This window comes from Ochotona princeps, chromosome 33 (genome assembly GCF_030435755.1).
Source record: "Ochotona princeps isolate mOchPri1 chromosome 33, mOchPri1.hap1, whole genome shotgun sequence".
NCBI lineage: Eukaryota > Metazoa > Chordata > Mammalia > Lagomorpha > Ochotonidae > Ochotona > Ochotona princeps.
The window spans coordinates 2,038,311-2,057,104 of record NC_080864.1 but is presented as its reverse complement, the minus strand read 5'-3'; the positions used below and the strand labels follow the sequence as shown (position 1 = coordinate 2,057,104).

Here is an 18,794-nt window from a genome sequence, read left to right as displayed (position 1 = left end):
ACTGGAGGAGGGCGGCGAGAAATAAGGTCTCCCAGGGCCGCTTTGCGCACGCGCGCCGCCCTCCCGAGCCTGCGCGTCCCCGGCTGCTCCTGCTTTTCCTTCCCTCCACTACCGGCACCACCGGACATAACGGTCCGCGCGTGGCCGGCCGGCCCGGAAGTGGAGGTGCAGCGTCGCGGGGCGCGCCCGGCCTCGCCCAACGCCCCGCAGCGTCCGCGCTCTCCCCGCCGTTCCCGCCGCCCGTGGCCGCTGCCGAGGCCTCGCCGCAGCCGCCATGTCCGCCAGCGCAGTGTACGTGCTGGACCTCAAGGGCAAGGTACCGAGCGGGTTCTGGTTGCCAGGCGACCGGCGGAGGGGGGCCCACCCCGTTAGCTGACCGGCCGGGGGACCCCACCCGTTAGGTGACCAGCCCTGGGGTCCCCACCCCGTTAGGTGACAGCTCTGAGGTCCCCACCCCGTTAGGTGACAGCTCTGAGGTCCCCACCCCGTTAGGTGACCAGCCCTGGGGTCCCCACCCCGTTAGGTGACAGCTCTGATGTCCCCACCCCGTTAGGTGACCAGCCCTGGGGTCCCCACCCCGTTAGGTGACCAGCCCTGGGGTCCCCACCCCGTTAGGTGACAGCTCTGATGTCCCCACCCCGTTAGGTGACAGCTCTGAGGTCCCCACCCCATTAGGTGACCAGCCCTGGGGTCCCCACCCCGTTAGGTGACAGCTCTGATGTCCCCACCCCGTTAGGTGACCAGCCCTGGGGTCCCCACCCCGTTAGGTGACCAGCCCTGGGGTCCCCACCCCGTTAGGTGACCAGCCCTGGGGTCCCCACCCCGTTAGGTGACAGCTCTGAGGTCCCCACCCCGTTAGGTGACCAGCCCTGATGTCCCCACCCCGTTAGGTGACCAGCCCTGGGGTCCCCACCCCGTGTACCTTTGCCAAGTGCTCTCATCCTGGGACACAGAAGGGTGACAGGTGCAGGGGTCCTGCCGCCAAGGAGTGCTGGCATAGCAGGCCTGCACGCACCGGGATCCCATATTGGCACTGGTTCGAGTCCCGGCTGCCCCACTTCCCATCCAGCTCCCTGCCTGTGGCCTGAGAAAGCAGTGGAGGACGGCCCACAGCCTGGGGACCTTGCACTGCGTGGGAGACCCGGAAGAGGCTCCTGGCTGCGAATCAGATTGGCTACAGCCATTGTGGCCATTTGGGGAGTGAATCAGTGGACAAAAATTCTTCCTCTCTGTCTCTGTAAAATCTACCTTTCAAATAAAACTAAATAATTATAAAAGGTGGGTTTGCCAGGCCTCTCAGGAGTGGCCAACCCGCCTGCCCCCAAGGCTGCACCAGCTGGGTGTGTGGGCCACAGCCCTCACAGCCCGGTGTGAGGGGAGTGTGGCTGGTGTTGGGGCAGGTGTTTGCTCAAAGCAGGAGGGGGTCCTGTACCATGCCAGCACGTTGCCAAAGTCCTCTCAGGGTGCACTGCCCTGGATGCCATGAGGTGCACAGCACGCCAGGTGCCAGGAGGGCCTTCCTTGCCTGACCAGATCTGGGGAGCAGGGAGGACACTTCCCCAAGGGGTGCCATGCGTATGTGTGTGCGTGCTGGGAACCTGTCCCAGCACGGGTGCGTGCTTCCACCTTGGTCTCTGCATCCCCTGTGCACCGGTGGGCTCCTGGCCCTCCACCTCCTGTGCACTGAGCCTGCCGCGGGCACAGGGCAGTCATCTCTCACCCCCTCCACATTGTGGGCACCAAGCCTGCCGCAGGCACAGGGCAGCCGTCCTGGGGCACAGGGCAGCCCTCCCTAAGCCCCTCCACCTCGTGGGCACTGAGCCCGCTTTGTGTGCACAGAGCCCGCCTGGGGCACAGGGCAGCCGTCCCAGTTCCCTTGCCCCTTCCACCTTGTGGGCACTGAGCCCGCCTCGTGTGCACAGAGCCCGCCTGGGGCACAGGGCAGCCATCCTGCCTGCATTGCAAACCCTTCCAGCTGGAGACCTCTCTGGGCTTTCCTCCTGTCGTGGGAGTTTTGTGTGGGTGTTTGAGGCAAACGGCACAGCCACAGCCTCCAGCCACGCAGACGCACAGGCCTCTCGCAGAGCCGTGAGTGGCTGTGGAAGGGGAGCCCGAGCCCCCGGGAGCACCCTAACTCGGCCCCAGGGGAGGGGCGGCGTGCTGGGCTGGGGCAGCAGGCCCATGGTGGGTATGACGGTGTCCACATGGGGAGGGGGCAGGCTGTGCTTTGCCCCACCCCATGTAGACCCCAGGTGTGGCCAGTTTGCCTCCGCGCAAACCGCGTTTATCAAACGGGGTCCCAGTGTCCAGCAGTAAGCTTCCCGGAGCCGCCCGGCCCTCTGGCTCCTGCTTGGCACTCGCTCCTTCAAGCTCAGTCCGCCTTTTTTGTTTTTTTTAACTTGTTTTTATTGAAAAGTCATATTTACAGAGAGAGAGAGAGAGGTCTTCCGTAGGTTGGTTCACTCCCCAAGTGGCTGCAATGGCTGGAGCTGAGCTGATCCAAAACCAGGAGCCTCTTCCAGGTCTCCCACGCGGGTGCAGGGTCCCAAGGCTTTGGCCCGTCCTCCACTGCTTTCCCAGGCCACAGGCAGGGAGCTGGATGGGAAGTGGAGCAGCCGGGATTCAAACTGGTGCCCATATGGGACCCTGGTGTGTGCAAAAGGCGGATTAGCCATCTGAGCCATTGCACTGAGCCTGGCCCCATGTGTTTTTATTTCCATTCTCTGGGTTTACAGGAGGGCTGTCACGCTGGGTGCTGTTGTCCGGGACTGTCACGCTGAGGGCTGTCACACGGTGTACACAGGGATTTGTTTTCTTTTGGTAGGATTTGTGTATTTGCAAGACAGAGTTCTGGCGACAGGGAGGCGGAGGTCCATCTATACTGCTTCCCTCCTCGGAGAGCCACGGTGGCCATGGCCAGGCCCAAGCCAGGAGCCAGGCGTGCCCTCCTGCTCTCCCACGGCCACGGCAGGGGTCTGGGGCCTCAGCTCACCCAGGCACATTAGCAGGGCTCTGGAGGAGAACAGGAAAGGGAGTGCCTGGGTCCCTGTGAGCACGCCCCATGAAGTGCGAGCGGCCTGAGCCTGCGCAGTCTGCTCTCCCCTGGGGAGCCAGGCCCGCGCAGTCTGTGGCCCTGCTTAACCAGGAGACCTTGGCGGGTGGATGTAGGGTGTCTCAGTCTCTGTGTTGGGGCGCGCAGCCTTGGCCCAGGGGCAGGGGTGCCGGCCTGTGGACTCCCTTGGGTGGCCATCCGCGGGAAGTGTGGACCACTGTCTGGTCTTAGAACTAGAGGCCAGGCTCCCGTCGTGGGTACACTCACGTGGGTGCTCAGCAGTGGGCGAGGCCAGGCCCCCGTTGTGGGTGCTCAGCAGTGGGCGAGGCCAGGCCCCCGACGGTGTGCACTGATGCAGGAGGGGCTTGGGAAGGTCGCAGGGAAGCTGGCCTCGGTTGATGCTGGCGCCGGGCCAGGAGGCAGGAGACCACCAAGCCCGCCTGTCCCCAGGTGCTCATCTGTCGGAACTACCGCGGCGACGTGGACATGTCCGAGGTGGAGCACTTCATGCCCATCCTGATGGAGAGGGAGGAGGAGGGCACACTGTCTCCCATCCTGGCCCACGGCGGCGTCCGCTTCATGTGGATCAAACACAACAACCTGTACCGTATCCCCCACGGGCGCCCCGGGCACGGGCGGATGGGCGCTGGGGCCAGGGGACGGGGCGGGTGGGTGCTGGGGCCAGGGGACGGGGCAGGCCGGCACTGGGGCCAGGGGCCAGGGTGGATTGGTGCTGGGGCCAGGGGACGGGGCGGGTGGGTGCTGGGGCCAGAGGACGGGGTGGATTGGTGCTGGGGCCAGGGGACGGGGCAGGCCAGCACTGGGGCCAGGGGACAGGGTGGATTGGTGCTGGGGCCAGGGGACGGGGCAGGCGAGCACTGGGGCTAGGGGACAGGGTGGATTGGTGCTGGGGCCAGGGGACGGGGCAGGCCAGCACTGGGGCCAGGGGACAGGGTGGATTGGTGCTGGGGCCAGGGGACGGGGTGGGTTGGTGCTGGGGCCAGGGGATGGGGCAGGCCAGCACTGGGGCCAGGGGACGGGGTGGATTGGTGCTGGGGCCAGGGGACAGGGCGGGTGGGCGCTGGGGCCAGGGGACGGGGTGGATTGGTGCTGGGGCCAGGGGACGGGGCAGGCGGGCACTGGGGCCAGGGGACAGGGTGGATTGGTGCTGGGGAGGCACTCCTTGCCAACAATGACCCATGTGCAGTTGTGCTTTAGTGATATGGCCTGGCAAGGCGAGGTGGGAGCCGTCGGAGCAGCCTGCATGCGTGGGCAGTCAGGGGGACAGGCAGGGCACCCACCTCCAGCTGGGTCCCTGCTGTGCCGCTGGCCAGGGTGGGCAGGAGGGTGGTGGGCGGGTGCCGACGTGGCTGCCTGCAGTGGGCCGGTGCACAGGCCTGTTGTGAACAGGATGTCCCGGACGCAGCCCAGAAAGTACTCCGCCTCTAGAGACCCTGTGGGGTGGGGGCTGGCGGCCCCGGCGGGGGTGGGTCTGTGCCAGCTGCCTTAGCATAGCACCTTGGGAAGTCCTCACACAGATGCCCACTGAACGGGGCGATGGAGGCTTCGCTCAGAGGGTTTGCTGCAGGGACGCACACCCGGCTGCGAGGGCTGCAGGTGGAGCCGCAGAGCTGGGGCGAGTCCTAGACCTGCTGGCTGGGTGGACAGGGCTGGCCGCACCCGCTCTGCTCCGGGGAGGGGCCCTGGGAGGGGCCCGCAGTGCTGGCCAGGGGGTGGGCAGGGCGTGGCGGCCCGCGGTCTCCGAGGACTCCTTGACTGCAGCGCAGTGGTCGCCACCTCCAAGAAGAATGCGTGCGTGTCCCTCGTCTTCTCCTTCCTGTACAAGGTGGTGCAGGTGAGTGCCCCCAGCCACGCCCTGGCCGTCCTGCCTGGCACTCTGGCCTCCGTGAGGGGCAGCGTGGACTCAGGGCAGGAGTGTGCCCCCCGCCGGCCACAGGGCTGGGCAGTGACCGTCCCCTTGGGCGCTGTCAAGGCTGCTGCCCGAGGTCCACACCAGACAGGAAGCTGCCCACCTGCAGGACAGGGAGGCAGTGTGCAAGTGCAGGTGTGTGTGTGTGTGTGTGTGTGTCAGTGTGGTACATGCATGGTGTGTGTGTGTGTGTGTGTCAGTGTGGTGTATGCATGGTGTGTGTGTTGCATGTATGGTGTATGTGTGATTACGGTGGGAAGAGCGCGGCCGTGGGCAGTGAGGTGGGCGGCACTGGGCACTGGGCTGCAGACCGCCTCCAGGTCTGGGAGAGCGCTGGGCGGGACACGGAAGGCCTGTTGGATTGGAAGCCGCCTCCTTGCTGCTGACTTAGGAGCAGCTTGAAGGCCACAGGGAGGCTGGCTGAGAGGGACTGGGGCAAAGGGCTGGGGGTCTTGCCAGAGGGGACCGTACGATTGAGGGAAGTTGGGGGCCAGGCCTCTGGCGTCCCTCAGCGGGCTCCACCTACGCAGACACAGGGGTGCTGGGCAGCCTGGACCTGGGGCTGAGCAGGGACGCCCTCCAGCTCTGGCTTGGCATCCCGACGCCTCTCAGCCCGTTCAGTGTGCGGAGCTGTCGGGGGTCAGGGGCCTCAGCAAGGTCGTAGGAAATGTGGCTGGGGCTGTGGCACAGCAGGTTAAATCACGGCGAGTGATGCCCACTTCCCACACGGGGCCGGTCCTGGCTGCTGCACCTGTGACCCAGCTCCCTGTTGATGCGTCTGGGAAGCTAAAGCCCTGCACCCACATGGGAGGCCCAAAGAAGCTCCAGGCTCCAGACGCTCCGGGCCAGGGCCCAGCCATAGCAGCCATCTGGGGAGTGATCCAGTGGGTGAAAGACGTTTCTGCCTCTCCTCTCTCTCTAACTCTATCAGATACATCAATCAATCTTTAAATAAGAAATACACTAAAAATTTAAAAAAAAATCCCGTCCACTGGTTCACTGCCCGAGCACCTGCCTGCCAGGCCAGAGCTGGGCCAGGGTCAGGGCCACACCTGAGTCTCCCGTGGCGTGTCCTGCCGACCTGAGTTGTCACGGCCGACTCCTGTGACCTGTGTCAGCCAGGGCCAGGCGTTGAATCCAGACAGGCTGCTCGCGACATGCGCACCACCTGCTGCCCTGGCAGCTCAGCGGGCAGCCCGCCCCCAAGGGTACAGTCGGCCAGGATCAAAGATGCCACGGGCCAGGGGCTGTCTGGCAGGGGAGAACGGGTCGGCAGAGCGGGCATGCAGCCTGGACCCCACGGCACATCTCCAATCCCGGGCAGCGGGCAGAGGCCAGGGCTGGCAGGCAGGGGGCGGTGCGCCAGCACGCTCACCGGAGTGGCCCCGGGTCCCCTGGCGACGGCACAGGTGTTCTCTGAGTACTTCAAGGAGCTGGAGGAGGAGAGTATCCGTGACAACTTCGTCATCATCTACGAGCTGCTGGACGAGCTCATGGACTTCGGCTACCCGCAGACCACCGACAGCAAGATCCTGCAGGAGTGAGTGGGCGCCGGGGCTGCCTCCCACCTGCCGGCGCCGGGGCTGCCGCGCTGCCCCCGTGCCCCACCCGTCCTCCCGAGCCTGTCCGAAGTTGCTCTCCGGGGCTTGGGATCCGTGTCTCATCCAGTATTCCCGGGTGACGGGAGGGTCGCCTTCTTCCCCACGCAGACCTGTGATATCCCTTGCTCAGGGGCACCCTGCCTGTGCAGCTGCTGCCCTCACAGGCCTGTCTGCCTCCTCTGGTCCTGCCCATCAGATAAGGACTGGGGCAGAGTGTGGCCTGGGTGGGAGTCGGGCCAGCAGCGAGCACTCGGCACTCCTTTCACAGCCTAGGATGCCATCGCCCCACTGGGCACTTGGAGGAGCCCGCGTCCCTGGCACAGCATCTGCTGTGCCCCAGCAGTCGGGCCATGTGGCCACCCTCCCAGGAGGGGCAGCCAAGGCCCACCTCATCTTCAGCCCTGACCCCTTAACCTGCCCCTCATCCCAGAGATGGGCACTGCAGCCCCGTCGTGCTGCAAGTCATTGAGATGGCCTTGTGTGTGAAATAGCTGTGGGGGCAACAGGTGCCTGGCAGCCCAGGAGGCGGTGGCAGGCCAGCTCCCCACCCCGCCCCAGCCCAGCTGAGAATTGGCTCGATGCTATGGCATTGGTGCCCCTGCTCCCTCCCTCACTAAGGCTGGTGGCCCCACAGGTACATCACGCAGGAAGGCCACAAGCTGGAAACGGGCGCGCCCCGGCCCCCCGCCACTGTCACCAATGCTGTGTCCTGGCGGTCGGAAGGCATCAAGTACCGGAAGAACGAAGTGTTCCTGGACGTTATTGAGTCTGTCAATCTGCTGGTAGGCGCGTTCTGTCAACGCACACACACTGGGGCACAGCCAGCAAAGCCGAGGGCATGACCAGGGGCACTGGGGCACAGCCAGCAAGGCCAGGGGCACTGGGGCACAGCCAGCAAAGCCGAGGGCATGACCTGGGGCACAGCCAGGGGTGCGCTGTACCATCGGTGGCCTCTTGGCCATGCCCCTCCTGCACGTGTGTGTTTTTTTTTTTAAAGATTTATTTATTTTTATTACAAAGTCAGATATACAGAGAGGAGGAGAGACGGAGAGAAAGATCTTCCGTCCGATGATTCACTCCCCAAGTGACCGCAACGGCCGGTGCGCGCCGATCCGATGCCGGGAACCTGGAACCTCTTCCAGGTCTCCCACGTGGGTGCAGGGTCCCAAATCTTTGGGCCGTCCTCCACTGCTTTCCCAGTCCACAAGCAGGGAGCTGGATGGGAAGTGGAGCTGCCGGGATTAGAACCGGCGCCCATATGGGATCCCAGGGCTTTCAAGGCGAGGACTTTAGCCACTAGGCCACGCCGCCGGGCCCACGTGTGTTTTTGTACCGCATACCTCAGTAAAGCTGTGCGTGAGCCAAGGCCGTGAAGGGCACCCCGTGATCGCAGTTGGCGAGTCACTCCGTCTCCCTGTTCTGTGGGTGCCCTGTGAGCGGGGACCCCGTGTGCGTCCCTTGCCACTGGCTCTCAGGTGTGCCATGCATCTAGGCTTGCCTTTCCCTGCAGCGGTGTGCAGGCCTGAGTGAAGTTGCCTTTTTGTCCTCATGCCGGGAGTGTGTGTCCGCCCCCTGCCCTGGACACGGAACCCCCATTGGCCCTCATGCGCCCCGCTGCGGGCCACTCCCCCTCCCTGCACCCGCGATCTGCCTGCTGTGGCTTTGTCACCCTGAGGCGGTTGTGAGTGTGGTGTTGGGTCCCTGTGGCCGCAGGCTGGCTGCTGTCCTCAGCTGTGACGCCAGCTGTCAGGTGTGGCCTGCTGGGCTCGGTTGCTGTTCGTCCCACCACCCGTCAGGCAATGTGCCCTCAGCTGGGAAGGTGGCTGTGCACGTGGCGTGTGCAGGTCCTCGCGTGGACACAAGATCCTGTCTGTCCAGGGAGCAGGACGGCTTGGGCCCCTGTGGCCAGGGCAGGGTCGGCTTGTGTCCACAGAGTGGTCCAGCTGGGTTTTGCATGGTGGCATTGTAAGTCTGTAGGTCAGTTTAGTGAAGTTTGATGTTTTATTGTACTGGCTTTTTCAGTCGGTGAACGTGTGTGTGTGTGTGTGTGATGTGATGTGATGTGATGTGGCCCCAGAAGGAGCAGCAGTCTGTTTGAGGGCACGCCCAGGGAGTCCACCCAGGGATGGATCGCGGGGCAGCACGTCTCACAGTGTGTGGTTAGAGGGACAGCTTCACACAGGAACAGCAGCCAAGGAGGGCGGACCAGCGTGGCCCACCCACCATCCTGTCACCAAGCATGCGTCCCTGGCTGGGGCTTCTGGACGGCCAAGCCTCGAGCTGTGGGGTGGGCACTTCCATCCAGCTCCTCCAGGGCCGTGAGGTGAAGGGCCAGTCCCGGGGGGAGCAGCTCTGGGAGCGTGGGGGCCACACAGTCCTCGGCTGTGAGCCCTCCTGTGGCCTGCACACCCCAGCTGGCACCAGGGTCTGAGTGCAGAGGGGGCGGCCCCAGAGTTCCTCCTGGAAGGACAGGCATGCAGATGCCTCGGGGTGGGCGGTGGGGCCCTCACAGTGTGACTGGTGGGATGCCACTGCACCCGGCCCTGGGGCGCCACTGGGCGAGCATCCATCGGTCCCCATGCACCCGGCACCTGAGGGGCCCAGCCGCTGCCTCCCATGTGAACACAGCGAGCCCCTTTCTGCAGGGGGCACCCAAGAGCCAGGCTGCCACGGCTCTCCTCCCTGGGGGCCCGCAGGAGGTGGGGTAGAGAGAGGAGCCAGGCAGAAGCAGACCCCGCAGGCCTTGTGCTGTGCCTGCTCGGGGCTCTCTGGGCACCGGCAGCTGCAGGCCAGAGTGGGCCCTCCATACTCTTGTGGCAGGGGCCGGGCGCAGGGCCTGGGCTCTGGGCTCCTGGGTCGGAGCACACCCTGTGGCGTTCCTCGTTTGTCTCAGCTGCTCCCTGCTTGTTCTGCTAGGGTCCAGGGAGCTGTCGGCCTGTGGTTGAGGTGGTCTTCAGGAGGCTCTGCCCCTCCAGTCCCTCCCCAGTCCCAAAAAAGCAGATTCGCAGGAAGGGAAAGTCTGGCCCGCACCCAGCCCAGCACCTGACTTCCCAGGACCAGCTGTGGGAGAGGGCGGCTGAAGCACCAGAGCCCTTCGGCCAGCCTCCTGTGCAGCCGAGGCCCCGAGGGAGCTGTCCACAGGCCCGTGGGAGGCTGGGCGGGCGGGGGAGTGGAGCAGTGGCCGACCAGGAGGGCTGTGGGGGTGCAGGGGTGCAGGGTGGGCCGCTCCTCACCCCCAGCCTGCCTCTAGGTCAGCGCCAACGGCAACGTGCTACGCAGCGAGATCGTGGGCTCCATCAAGATGCGGGTCTTCCTGTCGGGGATGCCGGAGCTGCGCCTGGGCCTCAATGACAAGGTGCTCTTCGACAACACGGGCCGTGAGTACCCTTGCCCGCTCTGGGGCAGCTGCCAGCCTGTGGGGGCCCAGCCTGTGTCATCCCCTGGGGCCCCGGGCCTGGGCTGCGTGCAAGCCACCCATAGGTTGGCCTGTGCCTCCCTGGGTGGGGCGGGACAGAGTGGCTCCAGCCTGGTGGCGCCAGCTTTCTCAGGCCTGCCAGCAGAGGGCTGCGGCCACCGTGCCAAGGCCTGGCTGGGCAAGGGCCTCTCAGGCCTGAAGGCATTAGTGCAGCTCTCCCGACTGCTGGTCAGCCCGTGGTGGGAGACAGGACACAGGACCGACGGGGTGATGCGGCCTGGGCCCTCCAGGAGCCCTAAGGTTCGCCCCAGTTAAATCTGAGTCCAGCATGAGCTGTCTGCTGGAGGCTCCGAGCAGGCCAGGCCACCGTGCCCTGCGCCCTGATCCCTGGCAAGTGGGGGCTCATGCCCTGCGCCCTGATCCCTGGCAAGTGGGGGCTCATGCCCTGCGCCCTGATCCCTGGCAAGTGGGGGCTCGTGCCCTGCGCCCTGATCCCTGGCAAGTGGGGGCTCATGCCCTGCGCCCTGCCTCCCCCAGGCGGCAAGAGCAAGTCGGTGGAGCTGGAGGACGTGAAGTTCCACCAGTGCGTGCGGCTCTCGCGCTTCGAGAACGACCGCACCATCTCCTTCATCCCGCCCGACGGCGAGTTCGAGCTCATGTCCTACCGCCTCAACACCCACGTGAGCGGCCCCAGGGACGCCCCAGCCCCGCCACTGGCCGCAGCATGCCCTCTGTGCAGGGGCCTGCGTGCTGGTGCCCAGGCGTGAGCCCAGCTCCCCTCACCCGCAGGTGAAGCCCCTGATATGGATCGAGTCTGTAATTGAGAAGCACTCCCACAGCCGCATTGAGTACATGATCAAGGTGAAGTCCAGGGCCACGCGGGGCTGCTCGGGGCACGGGGCAGGGGCCGTGAGCCGGGGCTGCCCACTGCACGGGGCAGGGGCCACGCGGGGCTGCTCGGGGCACGGGACAGTAGCCGTGAGCTGGAGCTGCCCACTGCACGGGGCAGGGGCCGTGAGCCAGGGCTGTGAGCAGGGGCTGGGCTGTCATCTGCCCGTGCTAAGCAGGCCCCACCTATGGGGCAGGGGCTGCCTGGTGCTGCCTGCTGCAGGCCCTGGGCGCAGGGCTGTGAGCCAGGGATGGAGCTACGTGGTGCTGCCCGCTGACAGGGCTGTGAGCTGGGGCTAGGCTGCTGTCCGTCCATCCTGTGAGCTGGGGCTAGGCTGCTGTCCGTCCATCCTGAGCAGGCCCCACCTGTCGGGGAGGGGTCATACCCAGGCTTCCGGGAAGGCTTCCTGCAGGTGCTGCCGCGGCAGCCCTCCTGACCCTTAGTGACCCTGTGCAGCCCGGGGCAGCCCTGGGGACAGCACAGAGGCAGGGAGGGAGGCAGAGGGGAGTGCAGAGGCTGGGGGAGGCCGTGGGCCGGGTCTGAGTGCCAGGAACCCTCTCCCCCTGTGTGTGCAGGCCAAGAGCCAGTTCAAGCGGCGATCCACGGCCAACAACGTGGAGATCCACATCCCCGTGCCCAACGACGCCGACTCGCCCAAGTTCAAGACGACGGTGGGCAGCGTCAAGTGGGTGCCCGAGAACAGTGAGATCGTGTGGTCCATCAAGTCCTTCCCGGTGAGTGCCCGCCGCCTCGCAGGGGCCGCTCTCGGGACGTGGGCACAGCTGCAGTTAGGGTGGCCTGTCTCCAGGGGCGTCACACAGAGCGGAAGGTCGCCTGGGGAGGAGGGCCGTGGGTCTGGGGACTGTATGGCTGGCTCTCTGATGCCCAGGGCAGTGGTGGCACACCCCGGTCAGCGCCAGCATGCTGGGGGGATCAGCTGCGCCCTGCAGGGTGCCACGTGGCTGGGCTGGGCCCCACGGCGCTCGGTGCACGTCACCCACTGAGCGTGTCCACAGCTTCTGGCGGTTTATCGGGACGTGACCAAGTGACTGGCCAGGGAGCGCAGGTGCACAGCCTCCCTGCCTCCCCTTCATTCCTTAGATCTCCACGCGTGGATTGTCGGGCAGAGGCGGCAATCTTCCCCAAGTGGTGGCAAGGCCAGGGCAGGGCCAGCTCAAAGTCAGGAGCCAGAAGTCACTCCAGGTGCCTCTCCACTGAGGCCTCACCAGCACCCTGGCACAGGCACGGGGCGGGTCCTGCCCACGGGCCGCAGCAGCCCACGGGACAGTCGGGTCTGAAGCTGTGGAGGCAGGCCTGGGCACAGTCAGATGTCAGTCATCTCCAGCGGGCGGGTTTAAGTGGAGGACGTCATGTGGTCAGGAAACGTGCTATGCGGGTCCAGGTGGCCGTCAGCAGGAAGAAATCCTCTCCACGCCTACACTGGCGGGACTCCGGGTCTGGGGCCACAGCTGGAAGTCGATGCAGGCACCCTCGGAGGGGATGTGACCCAGGAGCAGGGTCAGGCCCCACACCATGACCCTGCTGCAGCTACCCTCGGCCGTGGCGTGTTCACTGCACTGTACACTGGGAGCACCCCGTCCTTCCCTCGGCCGTGCAGTGCTCACTGTAATGTATTCACTCTGTCCCTGTCAGTCCGTCCCCACCCAGGGACATGTAGCCTCGCTGTGGCCGTGGTTCCTGGAGAGCTTGTTGGCTCCGTGCCCTGGAAGGTGTGTGCTGCAGAGTAGGCTCCAGGACACGGGCTGTGGGCTGGGGGAGAGTGAGTAGGGGTGTGCCGTCTGTGTGCCGGGCTCATTTGCGTGTGTCTCGTTGTCAACAAGGTGGGGGCCATTTGCATTTCTTTTTCTGGAAGCTGCAGCTGCCTCTGACTCACTTTCCCGCCCAGGGTGCTCATCTCGTTTCCCAGCACCCCTTGTGTCGGGACTTGGCTGGCACTTTCTCCATGGGGCGTGCTCCCTGCAGCTTGCCCGTTTGATGCCATTGCTGGCACAGGGCACGGGATGATGTCCCAGCTGCTGCTCTGCGTGGCAGCAGATCGGGTCTGAAGCTCACTGCTCAGTCTTTTCCTTCTTTTAGAGATTGGTCTGCTGTGCGTCTGGCTCTCAGTTGGCCACGCCAGCCGGGTGGGCAGCCAGGGTTCTGTCCACCTCGCCTTCGTCATGGTCTGAGCATGTGGCCCTCCTGGGCAGCTTCTCAGCACATGAGCAGGGAGCTGCATGGGAAGCGGGGCAGCCAGCCTTAGACCCGTGCTCTGCTGTGCGACAGGGTGCTGTGAGAGGCAGCTTGACCCACTGGACGCACTCCTGTCCCAGCGAGGTGGCCGCTGTGGCACAGGAAGTTACGCTGTTGTCTGACACACGTGCGTCCCACGTCAGTGCCATTGCCCGTCAGCTCCCTGCCCACGCGCCTGGAAGGCAGCAGAGGACAGCCCAGGTGCTTGGGCCCCTGCACCCACGAGGGAGACCCAGATGGAGCTCCTGGCTCCTGGCTGTAGCCTGGCCCAGCTGTGGCTGTTGCAGGCATGAACCGGCTCATGGAAAATGCGTCTGTCTCCCCCTCCCTGCCTTGTTCCCTCTAACTCTGCCTAATGAATCAGTTAGCCTTAAAAAAGAATTGCTTTAATAAATGATAAAAGCTTTCCAATCCCAGCCCTAAGACTCCACCTGTGCCCCGAGAAGCTGCTCAGGGACGCTTTCTGCTTGGAGCCCGGCCCGCTGGGACCATCGTCTGGGCTGGTCAGGTGGCAGCTACCTGCCAGGGGCTGTGCTGCCAAGGGGCTCTGCTCGCTGCCCGCCTTGGCCACTGAAGAGCCCTGCTCCTGCCCGGCGCGGCTCTCAGACGCCCACGGGCTGTTTCTGCATTTCCTCTCTGTCCATGCATGTAGCCACGCTCCAGTGGGCCTGGCCTTGCATCTGCCGGGACAGCCCCCCACACCGCCCACCTCGCCCACCTCGTCCCCACTGCGCCCGTGGGAGGGCTCTGCTGGCCAGTGCCCCACGCTGGCTGAGGCTTGCCCAAGGCAGAAGTGGGAGCAGCTCCAAGGGTTCCTTGCAGGGGCCAGGCGCCCTGACTGAGTCTGGGACGGGGCCCCACCAGGGGACCCCAGCACACCTGCAGCTTGGCGTGGTCCCATGAGATAGCATTCATGGGGGATTGCTCCAGCCCAGAGCTGCCCCCACCCCCAGGCCGGCAGCGTGGGCCAGGGGCCGTGTCAGCTGCTGCCAGGCTATGCGTCAGGCATGGAGGCGCCAGGGCCTGCATCTGGGTGTGGTGAGTGTGCCGTGAGAAGACAGCAGGCGTGGAGGCTGCTCCCGCCACCAGGCCCACCCTCCTGGCTGTCCCGGGCTGCACCTCTTGCAAGTTTGGGTCACCCTGGCCTGCAGGCACAAGGCTTCCAACACTGAGCTCAGGGGCCATGTTGCAAGCACAGCAGGCCAGCCGCTGGGGCTGGGGCTGGGGCTGGGGCTGGGGGCTGGGGCAGGCAGCGCCCTCCCACACCCACCACCATAGCCTGCTCTCCCTTCTGGGTTTCCCCTGCCCAAGCCTGCTGCCACTCTTCTGTCCCCCTTAGTTTGGGCAAATGTCTCCTGACGGCTTCTGACAGCATTTGCACCCTGTGGCGCAGGCATGGTCCATCAGGCATTGCGAGTTGGGGGACAGGGTGACTGCAGACCACACAGGACGAACTTCTGGCTCCTGGGGGTCGCAGGGGACCAGGCCCCCCTGACCGGCGTCCCCTGGGCCTGTTGGGCCTATTCCCCAGGGCGGCAAGGAGTACCTGATGCGGGCCCACTTTGGCCTGCCCAGTGTGGAGGCTGAGGACAAGGAGGGCAAGCCGCCCATCAGTGTCAAGTTTGAAATCCCCTACTTCACTACCTCTGGTATCCAGGTAGGCATGGCCAGCGCTGGGGACCCGGGCAGGAGGGCAGGCTCCCAGGGGTGGACTCGCATGGCCAGCTCTGTGGGGGCCTGGGCGACAGGTCAGGCTCCTGGCATCTCCCAGCCACCTGGCTCCCGGGGGTGCCATTCTGCTTGCCCAGTGGCTTGCTGCCACCGGGCCCTGCCCTTCCACGGCCCTGGCAGGGGCCCTCAGGAAGGCTGGGGTGCCGCTCACCTTCCTCCGGGGTCAGCTCTGTGCTGGTCAGCCGGGCGGCAGGTGCTCAGGCAGGTGCTGTGCCCAGGTGCGCTACCTGAAGATCATTGAGAAGAGCGGCTACCAGGCCCTGCCCTGGGTGCGGTACATCACCCAGAACGGAGGTGAGTGTGGGCCCTGGGGGGGCGGCCGGGAGCGGGGAAGAGGGGCGTACTGACCACCCTGTTGCTCTATGTCCTAGATTACCAACTCCGCACGCAGTGAGGGACCCCCGCGCCAACGCCCCCAGCCTGACCTGGAAGCGCCAGGGGGGACACAGCTGCCAAGCCCACCTCGAGGAAGGTGCTTGCTCCCTGAACTCTGGGCTGCCCCCGCTCCCCGAGGGACCTTGCTGTCCAGCGCCTGCACTGCCCAGCAGGGGCCTTCCAGTCTGAGAGAGCCCCAAGCTGGGGAACCCCGACTTTTGCCTGCCAGACCCCTGTGTTGGACTTACATGCCCGTGTGGGCATTGCTGGGTCGGTTGCTGCCATGCCCATGGCACTGGGAGACCTCCCTCCTTACTTTCCTCCCAGGGACCACCTGGGCCCCACAATGCTGCCCCTCAGCCACGTCAGTGTTCCCACGGGGTGAGGGGTCCAGCACTGGGGGGGCTGTGCCCTCCCCGCTGAGCCTGGCCCCCTGCCCCCGTGTGTCGGTCTCGCAGTTCCATTAAACTCCCTTTGTGAGACGTGCCGCCTGCCTCCATCCCACGCCACACCGCACCTGCTGCTGCAGGGAGCACCCCACCATGCCAGCACTCCCTCAGCCACCAGCCGGGGCCCAGGTGCCTGCCACCCCGGACCTGTATGCAGCTCCCCTGCCCAGCGGGGCGGCCACAGCTGGTCCCGTCACCCCTCGGCCCGCGACACAGCTCCCTTGCACAACAGTCACAGTGGCCAACTGGGTGGTCAGGACCTTGCTTTGTGCCCTGCGCACCTCTGTACACAGTCCTGCCCTGCCACCCCAGGGCTGCTCTGCAGCTCCCGTGGGCCCTCCACACCCTCTCCCTGCGTGGCAGACAGCACCAGTGGGCTGCGAGTGTAGACACGGGTCTGAGGGGGTCTGTCGGGTGTGGTCTCATGACCTCGAGCCACGAGGGGGAGGGTGGCCTCGGGCTGAGCCCCCAGCTTGGACGCTGCAGTCCCGCCTTCAGACAGGGCCGGGACTGCACAGGGAATTCTCCCTCTGCCTGGGCGAGCATCCGAACCCCAGCCTGGTGGGCGAGCATTGCCCACTGGGTCCTCAGACGTGCCCAGCGGTGCCCTGCCCATTCTCGCTGGGCCTCAGCGCAGCCAGGACGCCCCCGAGGAGCGAGCGCCACCCCATCCCTCTCCTGCGTGTCCCAGCCCTCCCTCGAGGGATCTCCGGGCCACGTGGCACCTTCCCACCTCTGCCAGCCCGGTCACCATGGACACCCGTTCCCACCCTGTCCACCCCTCGAGCAGGGGCAAGCCCTGCCTCACCTACAGCAGACCCCCTTGCCATCTTCAGCATGCCCCCAGGCTGGTACCACACTCTCCCCCATGGCCACGCTAGCAGTGAGCATGAGGGGTCACAGCTCACACTGGGTTAGGCTGTGTGACCTGGAGCCGCCTCGCTGCGATGACAACAGGCACAGCCAGATGTGCTGTTGGGAAGCCAGACGTGGGCTGAAGGGCTGGCTGGTGGGCCCAAGCCCCGGGGGCTCTGGGAAGTCAGGGAGCTAGGAGGGAGTGGGCTGTGGGGAGTCGGGGTGGGAGACACGGGGATCCAGTTGTGGGGGAGCCAGCTGTGGGGAGTCGGGGTGGGAGACACGGGGATCCAGTTGTGGGGAGTCGGGGTGGGAGACACGGGGATCCAGCTGTGGGGAGTCGGGGTGGGAGACACGGGGATCCAGCTGTGGGGAGCCGGGGTGGGAGACACGGGGATCCAGCTGTGGGGAGCCAGCTGTGGGGAGCCGGGGTGGGAGACACGGGGATCCAGTTGTGGGGGAGCCAGCTGTGGGGAGCCGGGGTGGGAGACACGGGGATCCAGCTGTGGGGGAGCCAGCTGTGGGGAGTCGGGGTGGGAGACACGGGGAGCCAGCTGTGGGGGAGCCAGCTGTGGGGAGTCGGGGTGGGAGACACGGGGATCCAGCTGTGGGGGAGCCAGCTGTGGGGAGCCGGGGTGGGAGACACGGGGATCCAGCTGTGGGGGAGCCAGCTGTGGGGAGCCGGGGTGGGAGACACGGGGATCCAGTTGTGGGGGAGCCAGCTGTGGGGAGCCGGGGTGGGAGACACGGGGATCCAGCTGTGGGGGAGCCAGCTGTGGGGGATCCAGCTGTGGGGAGTCGGGGTGGGAGACACGGGGATCCAGCTGTGGGGGATCCAGCTGTGGGGAGTCGGGGTGGGAGACACGGGGATCCAGCTGTGGGGGATCCAGCTGTGGGGAGTCGGGGTGGGAGACACGGGGATCCAGCTGTGGGGAGCCAGCTGTGGGGAGCCGGGGTGGGAGACACGGGGATCCAGCGATGCAGACACCGCTCCAGGGTCATGGGAGAGTCCTGGTGCAGCTTGCTGCACGCCCGGCCAGCCCTGGCTCCACCTGCGTGATGGTGTCCTTGCTGTGTGGCCGTGCCGCAAGAAGGCTCCCGCCAGGAGGTGGCGCCAGCTGCGCCCTCGGCTTTCCCAGCAATAGAAGGAGGGCAGAGACGGCCGTGTCCCATGCCCGTGTGTATCGGCAGAGTGTGTGTGTGTAGGTGGACTAGTAAAGCTGAACGTCCCCCTACCCTGACGCACAGCCAGGAGAACAGAGCGTGCACGCACCCATGCCCAGCCCCTGGAGGGTGCCCAGCACGGCTGCCCGCGGGCGACAGGGCTGGCCCACAGTAGCATCCCTGTGTGTGCAGCCGCAGAGCCAGCACCGTGAGAGGCGAGACGCAGGGGGCTGCCTGGGAAGGGTCCCAAAAAAGAAAAAAAAAAATCAAGGCAAATTCTGTAATATATACATATATATTAATTTATCTGAAACAGTTACAGAGAAGAGAGGGAGAACCCCAGAGCCTAGGGCTTCATCCGGGGGTCTCCCACGTAGGGGGCAGCACCCCAAGCACCTGGGCTGTCCTTCTCAGCTGTTTTCCCAGGTGCCTCAGCAGGGAACTGGATGGGAAGTGGAGCAGCCGGTTCTTGAACCAGCACCCACGTGGGCTGCATGGCTTACCTGCTCCAGCCGTGACACCGGCCCCAAAGCATATAACCCTTGTGTAGGTTGTATCATGCAGGAGGGGCCTTACACAATACAATCTGGCCCGGACACCCGTGTTCACGTTAAAGCACCTGGCACTGGCTCCCAACTCCGGCTCCTGAGCCCGGCAGGCAGCAGGTAACAGAACTGCAAGTACTGGAGCCCTGTCCCCCAACTTCCCCTGGGAGACCTGGAGGGTGCTCCGGGCTCCTGGCGTCAGCCTGGCCCAGCAATGAATCAGTAGAGCTTTCTGCCTCTTTCTTCCCTTCCCATCCCCCTCTCAAAGAAACAGTTACACTTGAAGTGAAACTTTATGAAATTATGTATGGCCATAAGGTCAAGGATAAAATGGTCACGGAGTTCCCAGGACCATCTCATAATAAAGGCTGCCTCCCCACGCCACCCCTGCACCACAGCCCGTGCTGGCCCTGCCGCCCTCCCCTCCAGCCCCCTTCCCGCACACACTCAGGGCTCAACTCCAACGTCGTGCCCACCGCCCCCTCCAGCCGCTCCAGCTCACCACCGCACGCATGGCTCATTGGCTCCGCATTTG

At 65.4% G+C, this 18,794-nt stretch overlaps 1 protein-coding gene across 1 annotated transcript; it reads left to right on the top strand.

The window, feature by feature from the left end:
- The first annotated feature begins 126 nt into the window (after positions 1–126).
- On the top strand, positions 127–15,728 carry AP1M1 (adaptor related protein complex 1 subunit mu 1). Its single transcript, XM_004595554.2, has 12 exons — positions 127–316; positions 3,503–3,659; positions 4,840–4,907; positions 6,392–6,522; positions 7,218–7,365; positions 9,834–9,960; positions 10,536–10,678; positions 10,788–10,859; positions 11,463–11,621; positions 14,672–14,797; positions 15,090–15,165; positions 15,243–15,728. Exons 1-12 carry the CDS (start codon positions 275–277, stop codon positions 15,263–15,265), a joined length of 1,272 nt encoding a protein of 423 aa, XP_004595611.1. The 5' UTR covers positions 127–274; the 3' UTR covers positions 15,266–15,728.
- The last annotated feature ends 3,066 nt before the right edge of the window (positions 15,729–18,794 follow it).